General features: G+C 43.8%; 1 protein-coding gene across 1 annotated transcript in view; it reads left to right on the top strand.

Moving 5' to 3' along the window:
* Window positions 1–20293, top strand: part of MCTP2 (multiple C2 and transmembrane domain containing 2) — a 155896-nt gene that overhangs the window by 49659 nt on the left and 85944 nt on the right. The window contains 4 exon segments of the mRNA XM_081964588.1: window positions 2959–3101; window positions 9533–9609; window positions 10019–10130; window positions 12253–12288. Of these exon segments, the coding sequence (XP_081820714.1) occupies window positions 2959–3101; window positions 9533–9609; window positions 10019–10130; window positions 12253–12288 (368 nt within the window).

Raw genomic sequence — 20293 nt, 5'->3', positions numbered from 1 at the left:
ATCCTATAGCATTTCAGACAAATGGTTTTCCCAATCTCTTCTTAAAAACTTCCAGTGTTGGAGCATTCACAACGTCTGGAGGGAACTTGTTCCACTGATTAATTGTTCTAACTGTCAGGAAATTTCTCCTTAGTTCTAAGTTGCTTCTCTCCTTTTATTAGTTTCCATCCATTTCTTCTTGTCCTGCCTTCAGATGCTTTGGAGAATAACTTGATTCCCTCTTCTTTGGGGCAGCCCCTGAGATATTGGAACCCTTCTATCATGTCTCCCCTAGTCCTTCTTTTCATTAAACTAGACATACCCAGTTCCTGCAGCTGTTCTTCATATGTTTTAGCCTCCAGTCCCCTAATCATCTTTCTTGCTCTTCCCTGTACTCTTTCCAGTATCTTCTTAAAAACTTCCAGTGTTGGAGCATTCACAACTCCTGGAGGCAGGTTGTTGCATTGATTAATTATTCTAACTTGTGCATTAATACATTGTGCATTGAGGCCACTTCATTTTGCATGGACTTTTCTTGCTGTGGACTCTTTCAGGTAGAGCAACAGATGTGGGTTTTTTTAAAGTATTCAATTCAATTCAATTTTATTAGATTTATAGACCGCCCCCTCTCCCCGAGGGGGATGTTTGGCTTCTTTTAAAATGGCCACCGTCTCCTCTTTATCAAGGTAATTCCTTTGTCAGGGGAAGCAATGGGTGGGAACTAGTCAAGGCGAGAAGCAAACTATTTCTTGTGAGAACAATTAGTCAGTGGAAAGACTGAAGTTGTGGAGGCTTGTAGGAAGAGACTGGAGGACAGCCACTTGTTTGGAATGATAGAGGCTCCACTGCTTGAACAGGGGGTTGGACTAGAAGACCTCCAAGGTCATTTCCAACTCTATTATTCTGTTAAGTGGAGGATTTGGGTATCTCCTCTCTGTTCTCCCTTTTTTCGTACAATTTCCATCTTCCATCATTTTTGTTTAAGAAAGGGAAGAAGTGTTCAGAATATTGAACAGCAGTTAAGGAAAGGATACCAGTTCAGCTCTGTTCCTCTTGTTTCTGACGCTTACCAAGGTTTTCTCTTTGAAATGTTTGCTGCTTGGTATTTATCCAGTGGTTTTGCTTCTTCTGGACTGTCCACAAAATCAGGTTGTATTTGTTGATTTATTCCCTAATGTTGAATACAGGATTTCAAAGAGGACTAACTAACAAAAGTAATCTTCTTAGTTGATGGGGGGAGAGAGGGAGGCAGGGGGAAGGAGGGAACGAGGGAGGGAGGGAGAGAGAGGGAGAGGGTGGGGAAGAGAGAGGGGGAGGGGGAAGGAGAGAGGGAGAGATGGAGGGAGGGAGAGAGGGAGGGAGAGAAGGAGGGAGGGTAGGGAGGAGAGGAAGGGAGGGAGGAGGGAGGGAGGAGGGAGGGAGGGAGGGCGGGGAAGAGAGAGGGAGCGGGAGAGAGGGAGGGAGGGAGAGAAAGAAGAAGGGAGGGAGGACGGGGAAGATAGAGACGGAGAGCAAGGGAGAGTTGGAGGGGGAGAGAGAGAGTGGGAGGGAGGGAGGGCGGGGAAGAGAGAGAGTGGGAGGGTGAGAGAGATGAATGGAGAGAGAGAGGGCAGGAGAGATGGAGGGAGGGCGGGGGAGAGAGAGGAGGGAAGAGGGAGAGGGCGAGAGAGGGAGAGGGAGAGAGAGCGGGAAAGGGAGAAAGAGATGATCAACTTAGTCTCCAGAACACTTGAAGGCAGGACAAGAAGCAATGGATGGAAACTAATTAAGGAGAGAAGCAACCTAGTAGTAAGGAGACATTTCCTCACAGTGAGAACAGTGAGTGTGTGTGTGAGTGTGTGTGTGTGTGTGTGTGTGTGTGTGTGTGTGAGAGAGAGAGAGAGAGAGAGAGAAGAGAAATGTCAGCCAAAGATCAAGATAAAGGATAATTTTTTCCATTTCTGGAAAGTGCCAAAGTGCCATATTACTGTTCTCTCAAGTTCTAGCCTGAGGCCCTAACCACTAGGCCTTAACCAAACTGTATGAACTGTAGGAAAACTCGTATGAAATACTCATGGCTGTGTCATCAGAATTTGAGCTCCACTTGGAGACTTTATTTGTTGGCTAGGAAATATAGTCTGTAAAGATCATTTTAATTGGCACTTACAAGCTTGAATTGATAGGCTAGGAAGTCTTTTACTATTGAAAGCTTTTTCCATTTTTCAGGCAGAAACTCTGCAAAATACCTCTCCAGTGTGATTCCAGAGAGAACTGCTGCTACTATTACTGCTATTACTATCACTGTTATTTTGTTGTTGTTGTTATTATGATATTTCATCCCATAGTCAGCCAGATGTTCAGACTGGATTTGACATTTTTATCTACTTACTAGGAGATAACCTGGCGTTGCCTGGGTATTTATTTATAGGGGGAAAATAATCTGGACCAGATGTAGTTTCTAATGTTGGATTTTCCCCCTTACCAGAGGGAGTCCCCTTGTGGAGTACTGTGAAGCCGTTACCATGGCAACTCCACTGTGCTGAGCAATTTTACTGCAGTACAGTAGAAGCCATTTGAAGGCACAACAGGCTGTATTGTAACAGAACCCCAAGGGGTGTTAGGAGTGTCTTACCTCCACAGTATTTGTTTCCAGAGAATAAGTCATCTGTGTACCATGTTTGGTTGAAATTGCTCAAGGCGTTCCAGAGTTATGCTGGAATACACCCACACACCCACACACCGAGAGAGAGAGAGAGAGAGAGAGAGAGAGAGGGAGGGAGGGAGGGAGGGAGGGAGGGAGGGAGGGAGGGAGAGAGAGAGAGAGAGAGAGAGAGAGAGAGAGAGAGAGAGAGAGAGAGAGAGAGAGAGAGAGAGCTTTCCAGGGATCCAGGATGATGATGATAAGGATGGTGATATTCATGATTTAAATTTGTACACTGTCCCATTCTGCACAACTCCACAACTATGTTAACACAATCTTTATTATGCTTTGCTATTAAGGTACGAGTGATCCATACGTGAAGTTTAAGCTGAATGGGAAAACCCTGTATAAAAGCAAAGTGGTCTATAAAAACCTGAATCCAGTTTGGGATGAAACCGTTGTGCTTCCAATACAATCTTTGGACCAGAGACTCTGGGTGAAGGTAAGCCGTCCATCCGACCGCATCAAATGTTGCCGTGTGTGATATTGTCCCCCTGCAAGCCGACTCGCTTGTGTTAACAAGAGGAGGGAGAGTTCCATGAGAATTCATCCATGCATTTTTTATTTTTGTTTGAGGAAAGGCTGCTACCTAAAGGAATCTTTCAGATGTAGGTAATTCCCTTTGGGGATGTTTACAACCAGATGGCTTGCTTTGAAGTGCAAACTGTACAACTCCCTTCACTTCCTTTAAGGATGTCATCACAACTTTGCAACCTCCCTCTTTCTGCCTCCCAAAGCAAAAGCCATTTCGTGCAATTTCTCTCCATGCATAAAACCATGTTGAATTCCTTACCTATATTTTCCACCATTTCCTTACCTATGTTTCCCATCATTTCTTTACTCATGTTTCCCATCATTTCCTTACCTATGTTTTCCATGTGCTGAGCCCCAGATTGTCAGGTACAAAAAGTCGGGAACCAGGAGAGAGTTCAAAAGTACTACAAACTTATTTCATGTTACCTTTACACAAGAATCTGAGCTACTAATGGTCAAGGCCAGGAGTCATCCGCCTGCGGCTCTGGAGCTGCATATGGCTTTTTCATCCATCTGCGGTGGCTCCCTTTCGCCGGTCAGCTCCACAATTGATAGGGCTTTCGATTAGGACAGGTGGAGGAAAAAGGACACCATGCTAGGAGGAGACTCTATGGTGGGCGAACCAGATTTCTGGTCAGAAGAGGAAAAAGGATGCCGTGCTAGGAGGAGACTCTATGGTGGGCGAACCAGATTTCTGGTCAGCAGAGGAAAAAGGGTGCCGCGCTAGGAGGAGACTCTATGGTGGGGGAACCAGACTTCTGATCGGTTCCAGAATTGAACGGGGGGCTTCTGATTAGGACCTTTGTGGCTCTTTGAGTGTTTAAGGTTGCTGGCCCCTGGTCAAGGCAACTGCTGCCAGATCAGAATCGACAGATTTCAAGGGAGGTTGGACTGAGGTCTCTTATGGCGGCATAGAGATTCCAAACTGATGATGCATTTGACTCCCCCTTCAGGCTTGGCCTGCTCATCTCCTACACACACACACGTATCGTGGCTTCTCAAAAGACCTCCTGAGGACAAAATAAAGCAAGGGCAGAGCAGCCACTCATTCAGGGATGCAACGGTGTCCTATCAACCACTCAGCAGTTCCAGAAATGGATCAGTGATGAAATAAAAGCTGCAGGGCTGACAAACGAAATCCTTTGTTTTGCTAATGCACTGTAGTCTTTCAGGAATACAGAATATACTACAGGTAGTCCTCAATTTACGACCACAACGGAGCCCCACATTTCTGTTGCTAAGTGAGACACTTTGTTAAGTGAATTTTGCCGCATTTTGCGACCTTTTTTTGGGGGGGGGGACCCTTGACTGTCAGAAGGTCGCAAAAGGAGATCATGCAACCCTGGGACACAGCAACGGTCACAAGTATGAGTCAGCGGCCAAGCACTTTCAATTTTGATCATGTCACCAGGGGATACTGCAATGGTCGTAAGTTTGAAAAATGGCCATAAGTCACTTTTTTCAGTGCTGTTGTAACTATCAGGGTTCCAAGTAACACCCCCAACGAAAGAAGACTCCGAGGCTAGCAATTCCTCAAAGTTACATTTTATTGTTGTTGTTGTTGTTGTTAGTTGTGAAGTCATGTCGGACCCATCACAACCTCATGGACAACATTCCTCCAGGCCTTCCTGTCCTCTACCATCTTCTGGAGTCCATTAAGCTCACGCCAACTGCTTCAGTGACTCCATCCAGCCACCTCATTCTCTGCCGTCCCCTTCTTCTTTTGCCCTCCATCCTTCCCAGCATGAGGCTCTTCTCCAGGGAGCCCTTCCTTCTCATTAGGTGGCCAAAGTATTTGAGTTTCATCGTCAGGATCTGGTCTTCTAAAAAGCAGTCAGGGTTGATCTCCTCTAGGAATGACCGGTTGGATCGCCTTGCAGCCCAAGGGACTCGCAGGAGTCTTCTCCAGCACCAGAGTTCAAAGGCCTCCATTCTTTGGTGCTCAGCCTTCCTTATGGTCCAACCTTCACAGCCATACATTGCAAGTGGGAAAACCGTAGCCTTGACTATAGGCACTTTTGTTGGCAGGGTGATGTCTCTGCTTTTTAGGATGTTGCCTAGATTTGCCTCATATTGGCACATCTGGGAAAAACCGAAACTGAAAGAAAGTCAAAGACCCATCCCCTGCACCTACAAGTCCATCAAATGGTTCAATCAATTCATCGTCCCAACTGGAGACAATCACCACTCCAGCTGCAGTCTGAACGTCCTTGACTCCCAGAGAAATGAATGTTGTTACTGTTATGTTATGGTCTCCACCAACTCCTTGCAATCCCCCCTCCCATTTTCCCAGGGTAGTGAATGTGGCAGCTCTGAAGCTCCAAGTAAAAAAATGGCTTCCAGGGCTGACAGTAACTTTGAACGGTCACTAAATGAACTGATGTAAGTCAAGGATTATCTGTACTTGCCTGTTAAGAAAAAAAAAAGTCCGGGATTGATTGACACCCACTGGGAAAAACACTTTCCTAAACTCCATCGATGCTTTCCTTTGCCCTGTCCTTGGTGGGGGACACCTCTGTAGAGTAGGGTGACCTTGTCATCTTAAAACCCCAAACCTTGAGAAACAGATGTTCCATAACCTTGAGACTGTCTCATCAACATCTGGTATAAACAAATCCTGCTTATCCTTGGTGGTTTTTGGCAAAACCAGATGAAGCATTCTAAACATAAGATAAGATAGACTCGTCCTTGGTAAATTCCAGTAGGATGAAATATGGGAAACACATGTCCGTAAAGATGGTTCAGAGGCTATATCATATCTTCAGTGAAGACCTAACCGAGTGGGTGGAGGCTTTGAAGAGGACCATCAACCATGATCTCTTTGGGGTTCCCTGATTGGCTGAATGGGCTCACAACCTTTCTTTCCTTGCCATGTAGTATTCTTGAGTATTCATGTTATGTTCTTTTCTTATCGTGTCTTGGATTTATTCACGGATTTATACTGTCTTCAATAGCAACAGCAAAAGCACTTAGACTTATATACTGCTTCACAAGTGTTTTACAGCCCTCTCTCAGCAGTTTAAAGAGTCATCCTCTTGCCCCCAACAATTTGGGTCTTCATTTTACCCACCTCGGAAGGAGGGAAGGCTGAGTCAATCTTGAGCCTGGTGAGATTTGAACTGCCAAACGGCTGGTGCTCAGCAGAAGTAGCCTTCTAAATCTAACCACTGTGCTGTTGTGGCTGTACTCAGATACTCCCACTGATGTGATCCTTGCTTCTGAACCCAAGAGAATCCTGCCAAATTGGAGATAAATCACTGCTCCTGAGACCAAGAACTTACTCCTTTTTGTGTTACATTAACAGTTGGTTCAGTTTCTTTTTTTTTAAGATATATTTTTATTGTTTACATATAAATATATTGAATACAGTGTAATTGTCCTGGCGTTCCACTTACCGTAAAACAAAAGTAAAAACAAAATAACATAATTACTCTTTTAAACAGTGCTAGTGTTGTACAATAGTTTCTGACCATCATATTCTAGTATGTCGACTTATCTATCGTTCTAATACCTACATATATGGGACACGGTGGCTCAGTGGCTAAGAGGCTGAGCTTGTCGATCAGAAAGGTCGGCAGTTCAGCGGTTCAAATCCCTAGCAGCACGTAACGGACTGAGCTCCTGTTACTTGTCCCAGCTTCTGCCAACCTAGCAGTTCAAAAGCACATTAAAAAATGCAAGTAGAAAAATAGGGACCACTTTTGGTGGGAAGGTAACAGCATTCCGTGCACCTTTGGCATTTAGTCATGCTTGGCCACATGACCACGGAGATGTCTTCGGACAGCGCTGGCTCTTCGGCTTTGAAACGGAGATGAGCACTGGCCCCTAGATTTGGGAATGACTAGCCCATATGTGCGAGAGGAACTTTAACCTTAATTCATACATAATATTTCTTTCCATGTCCACCTAACCTGATTCTTTCGCATTCCAACTTCTACCTTATGTTTCTAACCATTGATAGAATCTATTCCATCTTAAATAGTATTCTGTATCTCCTTTATCTTTTATTTTTAGCGTTAGCCTGGCCATTTCCGCACAGACTACTATCTTCCTTATCGTCCCCTCTGAAGGGGTGTTTTTGTTCTTCATTGCTGCGCATATACAATTCTTGCTGAGGTCAAGATGCGTAATATTAGATATATTGTCCCTTTATCATAATCATCTGATATAATGCCCAATAAAAACAATTCTGGCTTAAACTCTATACGTTGCCTGGTCATTTTTTTCTAACCACATATGGATTTGCATCCCAAATTTCCTTGCCTTTATGCAGGTCCACCACATATGGTAATATGTGCCAGATATTTGTTGGCATTTCCAACAATTTGGGGACCTAGTTGGTTCAGTTTCATTGGAAAACATGGAACTAAAAAAGTCCAACCTGAAATTATTTCACGACAACCAGATTTCCATTTTTTGCTTCCACTCCAGAGGTGGGTTGCTACCGGCATGACTGCTGGTTCGGCGGGCAATTTTTTTTTGCGCACACGTGTGTGTGAAACAAGCGCATATGTCAAAAGCATGTTCTGCGCATGTGTGCATTTGTACCTAAAAAGGTCTGCGCATGCGGACAATGTTACAAAAGGAAAAAAAATACATTTTTTGCAATGAAGATTGTTCTGCATATACGCAGAACCCAAAATGAAGATGGTGCCACTGCTGTTAGAACCAGTTCTGGGGCGTGGCAGGCCGAGTTACTACTTACTCATCCGAACCCATAGGATCCCACCTCTGTTCCGCTCCCTCTTCTCCCATTCCATATGCATCAGCTGTATGATCAGACTTGACTTCTTCCGATTTTGTGAGTTGGTTCAGCAATTCTAATGCTTCACAAACTGGCGAATTGGCCGCCTCTTGGCTTCCCACATATCCGTTGAGTGTCAGGGAAGGATCGCAGGTGGAACATTGCTTGCAAAGATCTTTTCCATACCAGTGTACTCCCTACTAGAAAACCTCTACTCTCTCTTTCCAAGGAAATGTGCCCTAACTCTTTCTAACTCCAAATTAGGTGGAGACATCCAGAAAACATTCTGTTGAGGGGTGCAGTGGCCTAGAGGTGGAGCTCTCGCCTCAAAATCAGGAGGCGGTGAGTTCCATCCTAGGTAGAGGCAGATACACTATATTGCCAAAAGTATTCGCTCACCTGCCTTTACTTGCATATGAACTTACCGTACGTGACATCCCATTCCTAATCCATGGGGTTCAATATGACGTCGGTCCACCCTTGGCAGCTATAACAGCTTCAACTCTTCTGGGAAGGCTGTCCAAAGGTTCAGGAGTGTGTTGATGGGAATCTTTGATCATTCTTCCAGAAGCGCATTTGTGAGGTCACACACTGACGAGTTTACGTGGCCTACCACTTCGTGGCTGAGTTGCTGTCGTTCCCAAACACTTCCACGTTCTTATAATACAGCTGACAATGGACTGTGGAATATTTAGGAGCGAGGAAATTTCACGACTGCATTTGTTGCACAGCTGGCATCCTATCACAGTTCCACGCTGGACTTCACTGAGCTCCTGAGAACGACCCATTCTTTCACAAATGTTTGTCAAAACAGTCTGCATGCCTAGGGACTTGATTTTATACCCCTGTGGCCATGGAAGTGATTGGAACTCCTGATTCTGATTCAGATGGGTGAGCGAATACTTTTGGCAATATAGTGTATTTTTCTCTCTGGGCACACCGAGAAAATTTCTGCTGAACAAAACTCCGCATTGGCGACCGGAAGGGCATCTGGCCATTAAAATACTCTGCTAGCTCCATTCAGTTGCCCAGACGTCACCCCACAAGGGATTATGGGGTCGTTAAATGGAAATTGTGATAATGATAATAATTCAGGAGACTTTATGGGCCTAACTCTGTTTTAGTTTGTTTGGGCTTGCCTGTCTAAAGGAGGCAAACATGGCATTTGTAGGGGAACCATAAACACGTTAAGTATCTGTTGTCCTAAAACATGGGCCTATTTAGTTTCCAGAACTACAGTTGTAAAGTAACTAATTAGTAAATTGTGCTGGCTCACTGATAACCTGTATAAACCCCTCTTGGTTTGTAACAGGTAAAAAGGTGGCGCTTGGAAAGGAGGGGAAAAAAAACCAAGACATTGATTTGTGGAAACGTGGTGTCTATTTTTGGGAATAGTTCAATCAGTGATAGCAACACAACAGCAAAAAACAAGGCTGTGATTGCAGAGATGGGAAGCTTATTCTTGTTTTTTACCGTCATGATTGGTGCAGTTTCATTGGCCGACACTGAACTAATAATAAGGCGAACCTGAAATTATTTTCAGATAATCAGATCTGTATTTCCCCCCCCCCCCCACTTTCTCCTCCTCTTCTCAGGTTTATGATAGAGACTTGACTTCCTCGGATTTTATGGGTTCAGCAGTCCTAATGCTTCACAAACTGGAACTGAACAGGTAATCCAACAGTTATATATTTTTTTCTTTCCAAATGCAGTTATCCATCGCAGGGCACATCAAGTGCTCGGTTCTGTTGCATTCTATATGGCCCGGTGAATATTTGAGTCTTTTTCAGTGTTTTGCTCTTACATTAATTATAAGCCTTTTTGTCCCAAAGGTGCTTTTTTTCAAGAGGCAACTGGACTTTCTGGTTTTTCTTTGAAGACGTTTCGCTTCTCATCCAAGAAGCTTCTTAAGGAAGAGGTTTTCTTGGATGAGAAGTAAAGAAAAAAACAGAAAGTCCAGTTGCCTCTTGAAAAAAAGCACCTTTGGGACAACCGTGACCTGGATGACACCTGTAAAGACTGCTTTTGGTGGATCCTGGTTGTTAGCTGTGTGCAATTTTCTTTTTCTTTTTCTCATCCAGGACTACTGAGAGGATTCTTAAATTGGAAGACCCAAACAGCTTGGAGGATGATATGGGCGTGATTGTGTTGAATTTAAGACTTGTGGTGAAGTCGGGCGATATTAAAAGAAATGTAAGTAGGACCATTGGTGCCATTCTGGTTTTCCTGGTAGGAAGGAAGGGATGGACACAAGGCCGGCATCTGTGGTTGTGTGTTGTGGTGCCGGGCAAATTCATACTACAGTGATACCTCAGTACTCCTCATTAATTGGTTCCGAGAGGCACTATGAGTACCAAAAACGATGATTTACCAAACACATTTGTCCCATTAGGAATAACGTAGTAAGTCACAGGGTTCTTGCAAGTTCTTGGTGCGTTGACTACCAAACAGATGATGAGTGCCACATCAAAATGCCTTGAGAACCAACCTAGAGGAGTTTCAAAGCAGTGGAGTACCAATGTATCATTGTACAACTATTGGGATCCAGTAAGGAAAAGGCACTGTTTGTCACTGCTTTCCTAGTGGTTTAATGAACACATTGGCATCGTTTATCATTTTCTTCTACGGCATAATTTTAACTTGCCTGCATGTCCTGAAGAAATGTAGATATATGAGATTTGCTGAGGCTCTTTCATTCAAGTGCCAACTAAATTGGATGCCACTTAACTTCTAAGGTAAAGGTTCCCCTCGCACCTATGTGCTAGTCGTTCCTGACTCTGTTTCAAAGCCAAAGACCCAGCGCTGTCCAAAGACGTCTCTATGGTCATGTGGCCAGCATGACTCAACGCTGAAGGCACACAGAGCGCTGTTACTTTCCCACCAAAGGTGGTCCCTATTTTTCTGCTTGCATTTTTATGTGTTTTCAAACTGCTAGGTTGGCAGAAGCTGGGACAAGTAACGGGAGCTCACTCTGTTAGGTGGTGCTAGGGATTCGAACTGCTGAGTTGCTGACCCTTCTGATCGACAAGCTCAGCGTCTTAGTCACTGAGCCCCCCATGTCCCCACCGCTTAATTTCTAATGCCAGATAAAATCCATCAGGCACTTCATCCTGCTGTGGACAGAGTTGATATCACTGAACTAAAAGTGTGAATGAATAATAGAATTACAGAACTGGAAGGTTTCCTGATCTAAAGGATGGGCTTTGGATGTTAAGGCGAAGAAGAGCTAGCCTAAGTATCTCTCTCTGCAGCCAGAATCTGCAGATGTTCGACGTTTGTAATATTTTGTGAGCCGTCGGCTTTTTTCCCAAGCTCTGAGAAAGCCATTATAGTTGGATTCAGACTGTTGGGAACAGAACATCACTCACGGGTTGCTCTGCTGGAGGATACGGGGAGCCACTTTTAATATTTACTTACTACTATAATGTTCCGGGCTCCCTGAGTAGCCGTTTCGAAGGTTCTTACATTCCCAAAACAGTGCGGAAACAGATGCTGGAGAGAGGCAGTAAAAAGGATTGGTGAGAATTACCGATTCTTCAGCGACACATCTGCACTGAATTGTAGTCCTATCATTTATGGAGGAGGAAGCGCAGTCAGATTCCAACTACTGCAGCTGTTCTGACGTAGACTTCCCCAAACCACGAAGCAGACTCCTTGTCCTGACAACAAATCCTTTTTTATTAAGTTACTGTGAATTCTGCTCATTCACACCCAGCGAAGCCTTTCAAGGGTTCAGTCACAGACCTTATCTGGCTTGGAGAGATGCCAGGCCGATACCTGCAGAAATGGGCCAGGAGCCTCGGAGAGTCACGAACCAATGAAGCGAACCGATGGTCTCCTGCAAACTCCACTCCCCTTTCGCTCCTCTTTTATTTCCACTGGGAGGGGCCATTCATCGTCCACCTGTGGCCTTACTCCCAAGTAAGTTAGCTTACTACGAGTCCCTTTTTGGGAGAGGGGGCGGTTTAGAAATGTGAAGAATAAATAAATAAATAAATAAAATAAGCTGTTCCCTTTGTCCGGCAACTCTGCGCATGTGCAAACTGGGAGCAGGCTCCAGCTCTTTCCCATATATATTCTTGAAATACGCACAACCGTGGAACAATATTTGAAGTGGGACTTGACTGTCACAGAACAAAGTGGATTTTTTTTAGTTCATATGATTACTAACTATCCCCACCCCTCTCTCTCTTTCTCCCTCTCCCTCCCTCCCTCTCCCACTCCCTCCCTCTCTCCTCCCCTCTCTCTCATTTTTGTTTTGCGGATCCTCTCTTGGATGTCCCCCGTTGCACTTCTGGGGTGCGTATGCATGCAGCGATGGCCAAACCGAAGGAGATGCTCTGTACCGAAGGTAACACATTCTTTGTCCCCATAGTTGTATTATTGTGGGTTTGGGTTTTTTTTCTTTCCTTCAGCCGGGATAAAAAGCCAGCCAGCTGCTTGTAGTAATGAAAAGCAGAGATGGGTACGTTGAATGCAGACGGAGGTCCATTTTGCTGAGCATCTTCTTTCCAGAAGTTTTTTCCCCCAGCATCAAACGTTGTCAGCACTGCCAAGCAAGGCGCTCCTGTCAGCCCTTCCATAGCAAGAATTCGGTGTCTTGTGTGAAGTTGTTCTAAATTGGAAGCAGGCGTACCGAAATCTGTCATTACGTCTGGCAGATTCGGGGGGGCAGGAGAACATACGTTGCCATGTCAGCCTTATATTTCTATCCTTTTTTTAAGGATTACAGTCTATCAATAATACATCACATGTATTCATGCGCCAGGGAAGATTTAGCACAGATCAAATCCACACGGAATCTACAAGGGGATTCCTGGAATTTAAAACCATTGGGTGTTTTTTTTTTTTTTTTAAAGGTTGTCTCTCGCTTTCTGTTCTTCTTTAGCTTCTCTCTGAAGCTTCCGTGGGGGCAAAGAGGACGCCCCTGGGAAGGTTTGCCAGGTGAAAGAGAATTGGTCCCTTCAAAAGTTGCCATCAAAGCGACATGTTTAATGTTGCAGAAGGAGAAAATGTGGGTTTTGTTGTATTAACAGAGCTTCAACAATAATTAAATCAATATTAGGTTTTTCTGTTTTTAGTAGGACTCAAACATCGTCTTGTTTTGTTTTGCTTTGATTCATATGATCCTTCTTTCTTTCCTTCCTTCCTTCCCTCTCTCCTTCCTTCCTTCCATATTCCTTATTTCCTCCTTCTTTTTCTATTCCTTCCTTCCTTGAGATTTTGCAGTATCCTTCCCCTGCCAGGCTCACCAAGCCACGCCCACAGAACCGGTAGTAAAAAAACTTTGAATTTCACCATTGGTGTTAAATCTGTCTTGAATGGATCACCAAATCTGCGTTTCTAAAAGTTGGCCTCTTAGTTTCTACTTGGGGTAGAGAGCCGAGGCTCTTGAGTTTCCGTCTCCCTTAAGATTTCTATTTTTCTTTTAAGGGCAATATAACATTCTGCCTTTTTAATATTTCTCAAAATATTTCATTTTTCTAGGAGAGAGGGGGGTGCTAACTTTATACACTGGGTTCTCAAGGTTTGGGAAGTCCTTTTAGTCATTCTTACAAAATAGAAAGGAAGAATTTTTGTTTGTTGCTGTTAGTCGTGAAGTCGTGTCCGACCCATCGCGACCCCATGGACAATGTTCCCCCAGGCCTTCCTGTCCTCTGTCATCCTCTGGAGTCCATTGAAGCTCACTCCTACTGCTTCAGTGACTCCATCCATCCACCTCATTCTCTGCCATCCCCTTTTCCTTTTTCCCTCAGTCCTTCCCAGCATGAGGCTCTTCTCTAGTGAGTCCTTCCTTTTCATTAGGTGACCAAAGTCTTTGAGTTTCCTCTTCAGGATCTGGCCTTCTAAAGAGCAGTCAGGGTTGATCTCCTCTAGGACTGACCGGTTGGATGGCCTTGCAGTCCAAGGGACTCGCAGGAGTCTTCTCCAGCACCACAGTTCAAAGGCCTCCATTCTTTGGCGCTCAGCCTTTCTTATCGTCCAACTTTCACAGCCATCCATTGCAACTGGGAAAAACCATAGCCATGACTATACACACTTTTGTTGGCAGTGTTTTTAGGATGCTGTCTAGATTCCCCATAGCTTTCCTTCCCAGGAGCAGGCGCCTTTTAATTTCTTGGCTGCAGTCCCCATCTGCGGTGATCTTGGAGTCCAGGAAAATAAAATTGTCACTACCTACAAGGAAAAGATTAGAGAAGGAGAAATCCTGTACAGGCTTTTGTCATTGTGTATTGCTGCCACGAGAGGGCAGTCAGGTCTCAGCGCATGGTGCCCATGCTATCATTGGATATATAGAAGGATTTTTTTAAGCTGCTGTGGGCATCCCAGAGCCACTAAAGAATTTCCCAGCAAGCCTACAGTACTTGGTCTACTCTTGACAAAGCAGTATTTCCTTCTTTATTGATTCTTCTGCCACAGTAAAAGGGCGGCGTTGTACATCAATAACTATCTTTAGTTAGGAAACACTGAGCTGGGGAAACATTGCTGGCACTTGCTCCCTTTCTTCCTTTCTCCCATTCTCTCTCCCTCCCTCTCTCCCTCTCTCTCTCTCTCTCTCTCTCTCTTTCTTTTTTTGTAATGGATCATAAAGTCAACAAAGGAAAAATAAAAGAGAGCAGGGAGAATCCCAATATTTTGGGGAGTAGTTGAGAGGCTATTGAAAGAAGCAATGAACTAAGCAATCTTTCCTTCGTTTGGCATTGTCTTCACGGGCTAGACTACAAGGTCCATCAGCCTCAGCCAGGCTGCGTATTTCCCCCGCTGGTTTGAAGTTTAGTTATTGGCTCCATGTTCAGGCAGTGCAAAACTTTTTTTTCCCCTGTGCATGTAGCATTTTTTAAAAACCTCACAAGCAATCACATTCTCTAGCATCATGGAACTAGGTTATACATTCATTGGTTATTTAAAGTAACTGAATTATATTTGACAGCACAGATTGCTTTTAGATCCAAGTGATATGTAAATATCACCAGCAATATTAATCAAAGCTCTATAAGTCATAAAATAAGAGGATGATTTTCACTGTCCTTGGATTGTCCAGCCAGGAGACCTTTGATCTTCTCCCCATGGGAATTGTTTGTTAGGACACCGTTGTTGACTTCCTGTTCCATTTTAATTCTTTTTTTAAAAAAATTTCAATGCAACTTTAACTTTTAATGTCTTTTAATTGGCTTGAAAGTTTTTTTAAAGCAAATGTTTTTAAAATGACATAATGGAGTAACAGATTTGGAAGGGACCTTGAAGGTCTTGTAGTCCACCCCCCCCTGTTCAAGCAGAAAACACTATACCGTTTCAGATAAATAGTTGTCCAATCTCTTTTTAAACATCTCCAATCATGGAGCACCCACAGCTTCTGGAGGCAAGCTGTTCCACTGATTAATTGTTCTCACTGTCAGGAAATTTCTCCTTAGTTCTACGTTGTTTCTCGCTTTGATTAGTTTCCATCCATTGCTTCTTGTCCTGCCCTCAGGTGCTTTGGAGAATAACTTGACTCCCTCTTCTTTCTGGCAGGTCCGTAAATATTGGAACACTGCTATCATGTCACCTCCTACTCCTTCTTTTCATAAGACTAGACATACCCAGTTAGTTCCTGCAACTGTTCATATGCTTTAACCTCCAGTCCCCTCATCATCTTTGTTGCTCTTCTCTGCACTCTTTCTAGACTCCGAACATCTTTTATACATTGTGGCAACCAAAACTGGATGCCAATTTATGTGATTCTCTCCCTCAACTATTCAGAATCCCACCAAGTCTAGAAAGAATAAGACTAGAATAGAATAGATGAGCTAGAAGGGACCTTGGAGGTCTTCTAGTCCAGCCCCCTGCTCAAGCAGGAGAACCTATACTATTTCAGATAAGTAGCTGTCTAGTCTCTTAAAAACCTCCAGCATCCATGATTTCTGGAGGCAAGCTGTTCCACTGGTTAATTGTCCTCACTGTTGGGACATTTCTCCTTAATTTCAGGTTGCTTCTCTCCTGGATTAGTTTCCATCCAGACCTGCCCTCTGCTGCTTTGGAAAATAAGTTGAACCCCCTCTTCTTTGTGGTAGACCCTTAGATATTGGAACACTGCTGTCATTGATAGTGATGTTGATTTTAATATATAATTATAATATATTTAATTATTTAAATTCAATATATTGATATTGAAACACTTCTTCGGAATTAATCAGATCCAAAATTCATAATGTTATAAGAAGCTCTGTTTACCCAGAATGTGGATTCGTCTGCTGCTTACTTTAAAAGTCTTGGGTTATACTAAGATTTTCTTCGGTAAAATGGGTAAAAATGACACAGAAAAAAATATGGGGAAAAAATGTTAAACATGAAAAAGGGATGTTAAATCCCACAAAGGTTGTTTTCTGGCCCAGCCTTAGCAGAACAAAGAAACAGACACCTTGTTCTGAAAAAAAAAAACCTTTTTATTTAGCTACTGTGAATTAATGGCACTGAAAAGTCCAGGCAATAATCCTTCAAAGGGTTAATTGCAGTAACAGACTTTATCGGTTCCTTGGGATAATTGAAAGGCGTGAGCTCCCAACTGCAAAGCTGCAAATTAAGTGCTGGCAAATAGTCTTTGAGGCATGAAACAGGATGGGCCAAATCTTCAGAAATACGAACTGTTGTCTCCTACAATCACCACTCCCCTTTTTTTCTATTTATTCCCCAGCCAGGGTGGGGCCATTCAGCATCCATGTGTGCTTTTCTTCCTGAGTCGACTCCTTATCCTCAGTTGTTCTCCTCTCCTAACAGCTCTGCATATACGTGCATCTGGAACAGGCCCCAGCTGTTCTTCCTCCCCACTTATCTCAGCCTCCAAAGGCATCTGGGAAATGTCAGATGGCCTTAGCTCTATCTCTGTGTCTGATACAGAGCATCCATCAGAGCCTTCCCCAGACTCCAGAGCTGGCCCAAGTTCCTCCCCAACCTCTTCATTGTCCAAGTCTGGCGGGCCACAACGGGCTCAGACTCTGTCTCTACACTCATTCCTTTGTTTCCCCAAAATAGCCTTCCTTTTTGTGTGACGTCACAGAAAATAGAAATTGGTCTATGCTTGAAGTTTAGAATTTTGTCTGGAAGTGTGTCTAGCCTTTTAGAGAATCGTAATTGTAAACACTTAGTATAGGATTGTCTTGAGCGATTTAAGAGAACATGTCAGTGTTCCAAATAGCATCCAAAATTAAATCAGAGTCCGAGGCAAAGGATTCCTCAAAGTTCCAACTTATTAAGAGAGCCATGTTGGCACATCTGGGAAAACCTGAATCTGAAAGCTTCCCGGTTTCCCCCACCCAGTTGAAAGTTCAAGATCTTGCCCCCAGACCCACAAGTCCATCCCATGGTCCAATCTCCCACTGCCATGCTGGTAGGTTCAACCATCCAGTTCTGGTCAGGTGCAGAGGTGCAGAGACAAAGGATGACCTTGGCTTTCTAGAAAGAATTTTGTTATGGCTACATAGCATCTAACTCCATACAATCCCCCCTCCCATTTTCCCACAATAGAAAATGCATAGTAGAATAATAGAAAGTGTGGCAGGCCAAAGATCCCAAAGAAAAGATGGCTGCAGGCCTGACAGAACACCAATTTGCATCCAAAACTGGTAACTTTCCTCCCCATGGCAATCTTTACTTTTCCATGCTCTGGATATCCTCCCAAACCATCAAATTTGTGCACCAGCTAAAATAAAAATGGGGATTCCCTATTCTAGCAGCCGTTTTTCTTATTTGAATCTATTAATGCTCAGAAACTGTTTGTTTTTGTTATTGTTCATCTGTTAAGCAATTAATTATTACTGTTCGGATTATTAATTTATTTTGCACTGCCTCTTTCTCAAATCAAGTGGCAGCATACCGCCATTGATAGGACTTAGTTTCTCTTCATTGCCCAAGTGATGATCATGGGTAAACATTTAATTAATTTTCAGTTTTTCTCCATTCCCCCCCAGTGAGGTTTAGCAGTATTTTGACTGCGGGTGAGACGGTAATAACTGGAATTAAGCCCGTTCTGAAATTCGTGGAAGATGGAAGGAAAGAAAGTAGAAGTAGATTTGCTGCTTTTCTGGGCCAGTGGTTTTCTTGGGAGATTTTTGCATGCAAGAGGCAGTTGTCAACAGCTTCATTAGAGCCTCTAATCTCAGGTTGGCTTTGCGTAAGGGCTGGAAACCTTTGCAGCATGGGGCACGCTTTTCACACTCAGTGGGCACCGAGTGGGCGAAGGGCTCTTGCTCTAAGGATGCGAACTCCCGGCCTTTTCTCCTGCCGGTGCCACGTGTGCAGAAGCCAAACCAAATTGTTTGCCACCTTGGTGTTCAAATAATTGGATAAATTGGCCGCAGAAACAAATAGGAGTTGAAGCAAGGCCAAAGAAGGAAGCCCATCACCCTTCCGTGTGCGTGTGCGTGCAATTTTTTTTTTTTTTTGCATCCCGTCCCACCTCACTGGTTTTCTTATTTTTATTTGTCCATCTCCAAGAATTCCGCTTTGGGCTATTGTCCTGTTGAAGCATTTTAAACAACTATGGGATTCTACTGCGTTCATCTGCCTCCTTTCATTTGTCTAAATTTTTTTCCCCTCTTCCTATGGGAAAAAAATATACTTCTCTGGAATGGTTATCCTGCCTAATGAGCAGAGCTAGGGGGTGGGGTGGGGGGGACCGAGGCGTCCGACAAGAGCCGCAAACCATTTTCCTTTCGGGTTGGGTTGCTGCTTTGACCTCTTCACAGGTCTTTTTGTCCCCGCTGTCACATCTTTGAAAGGACAGGAGTTTGAAAGACGGCTTCATCTTGGTCGGGGCAGCTTCCACCCTAGCGTCGTCTCAACGCATCAGAAGTTTTGCGTTTGAGGGTTTGGGAAACATCTAAGCAAAGCACAACAGATAACCCAACTTTTGGATCAAGCTATTTGCGAGTTCTGTTAGGACACGCTAAAAAAAGGCGTGACCTTTTTCCAAAATTTAAACGTGGCTCCAACAGAACGCTTTTGTTTGTTCAAAACATACTGTTTCCCAATAAACGAGGGTCATCTATAAGAGCTTGGTCGAAAGATTAGCTTGGATACTCTCGCATGGCTTCCCCCTCGCTTGTCAGAAGGTCGCAAAAGATGATCACATGACTCCGGGACACTGCGACCGTCATAAAAATGAGCCAGTTGCCAGTTGGATTTTGATTACATGAGCCATAAACCATAAAAGCCATAAAAAAGGATGCCATAAACAGAGGGATAGAATCAAGATCACGTGAAGTGTTAATACCACTTTATAAGGCCTTGGTAAGGCCACCCTTGGAATCCTGCATGCAGTTTTGGTGCAAAGATGATGAGGGGACTGGAGGCCGAAACATATGAAGAACGGTTGCAGGAACTGGGTATGTCTACTTTTGATGAAAAGAAGGACTAGGGGAGACATGATAACAGTCTTCCAATATCTCAGGGGCTGCCACAAAGGAGAGGGAGTCAAGCTATTCTCCGAAGCACCAGAGGGCAGGACAAGAAACAATGGGTGAAAACTAATCAAGGAGAGAAGCAACTTAGAACTAAGGAGGAATTTCCTGACAGTGAGAACAATTAATCAGTGGAACAGAAGTTGCTTCCAGAAGTTGTGAATGCCCCAACACTGGAAGTTTTTAGGAAGATGTTGGATAACCATTTGTCTCAAATGGTATAGGGTTTCCTGTCTAGGCAGGGGGTTGGACTAGAAGACCTCCAAGGTCCTTTCCAGCTTTCTGTTCTGTTCTGTTCTATTCCCTATTCCTATTCCATATTTTATGTTCTGTCCTGTCCTAGTCTATTCTTATTCCTGTTCCATTCCACACATACAATTATATTATTCAATTATTATTCCATTTCCTATTCCTATTCTATATTTTCTATTCCGTTCTTATTCCTGTTCCATTCCATACATTCAATTATATTATTCCATTCCATGCCATTCCATTCTTGCATGTGAGATGGGAAGATTCATTTTTGCTTTAACAGCTTGTTTCCTGATGGAATCCGAGGATCCTTCCAAACCCTGCCTGCTATGCCAGGAGTTTGCATCCGCTTCCTAAATAAAAGACAGTCCTCTACGATGCATCTTTTGGAGACTACTTTCTGGCCAGCAATGCTGCTTTTGATTCAAAACCCCAAATATGTTCTTTCTTTCCTTCTCTGTGACCTTCTATTTTTCTCTCCCCCCCCCACACTTTCCTCCCCTCTCTGAGTGTTTCATTCCTGTAACACATCGAGTCTCTCAAGAAACGAAATGAAAAGAAAAAAAGAAGGGAATTCCAAAGTGTGGGGTATCTATTGTTCCTTTCTGGGAAAAGCATAGATTTTTTAAAACAAAATCTCCTTTCCTCCTCCCACCCCTGCAGAACAAG

Source organism: Natrix helvetica (assembly GCF_964273705.1).
Source record: "Natrix helvetica genome assembly, chromosome: 12".
Classification (NCBI taxonomy): domain Eukaryota; kingdom Metazoa; phylum Chordata; class Lepidosauria; order Squamata; family Natricidae; genus Natrix; species Natrix helvetica.
This window is presented reverse-complemented; position numbering and strand designations above follow the sequence as displayed.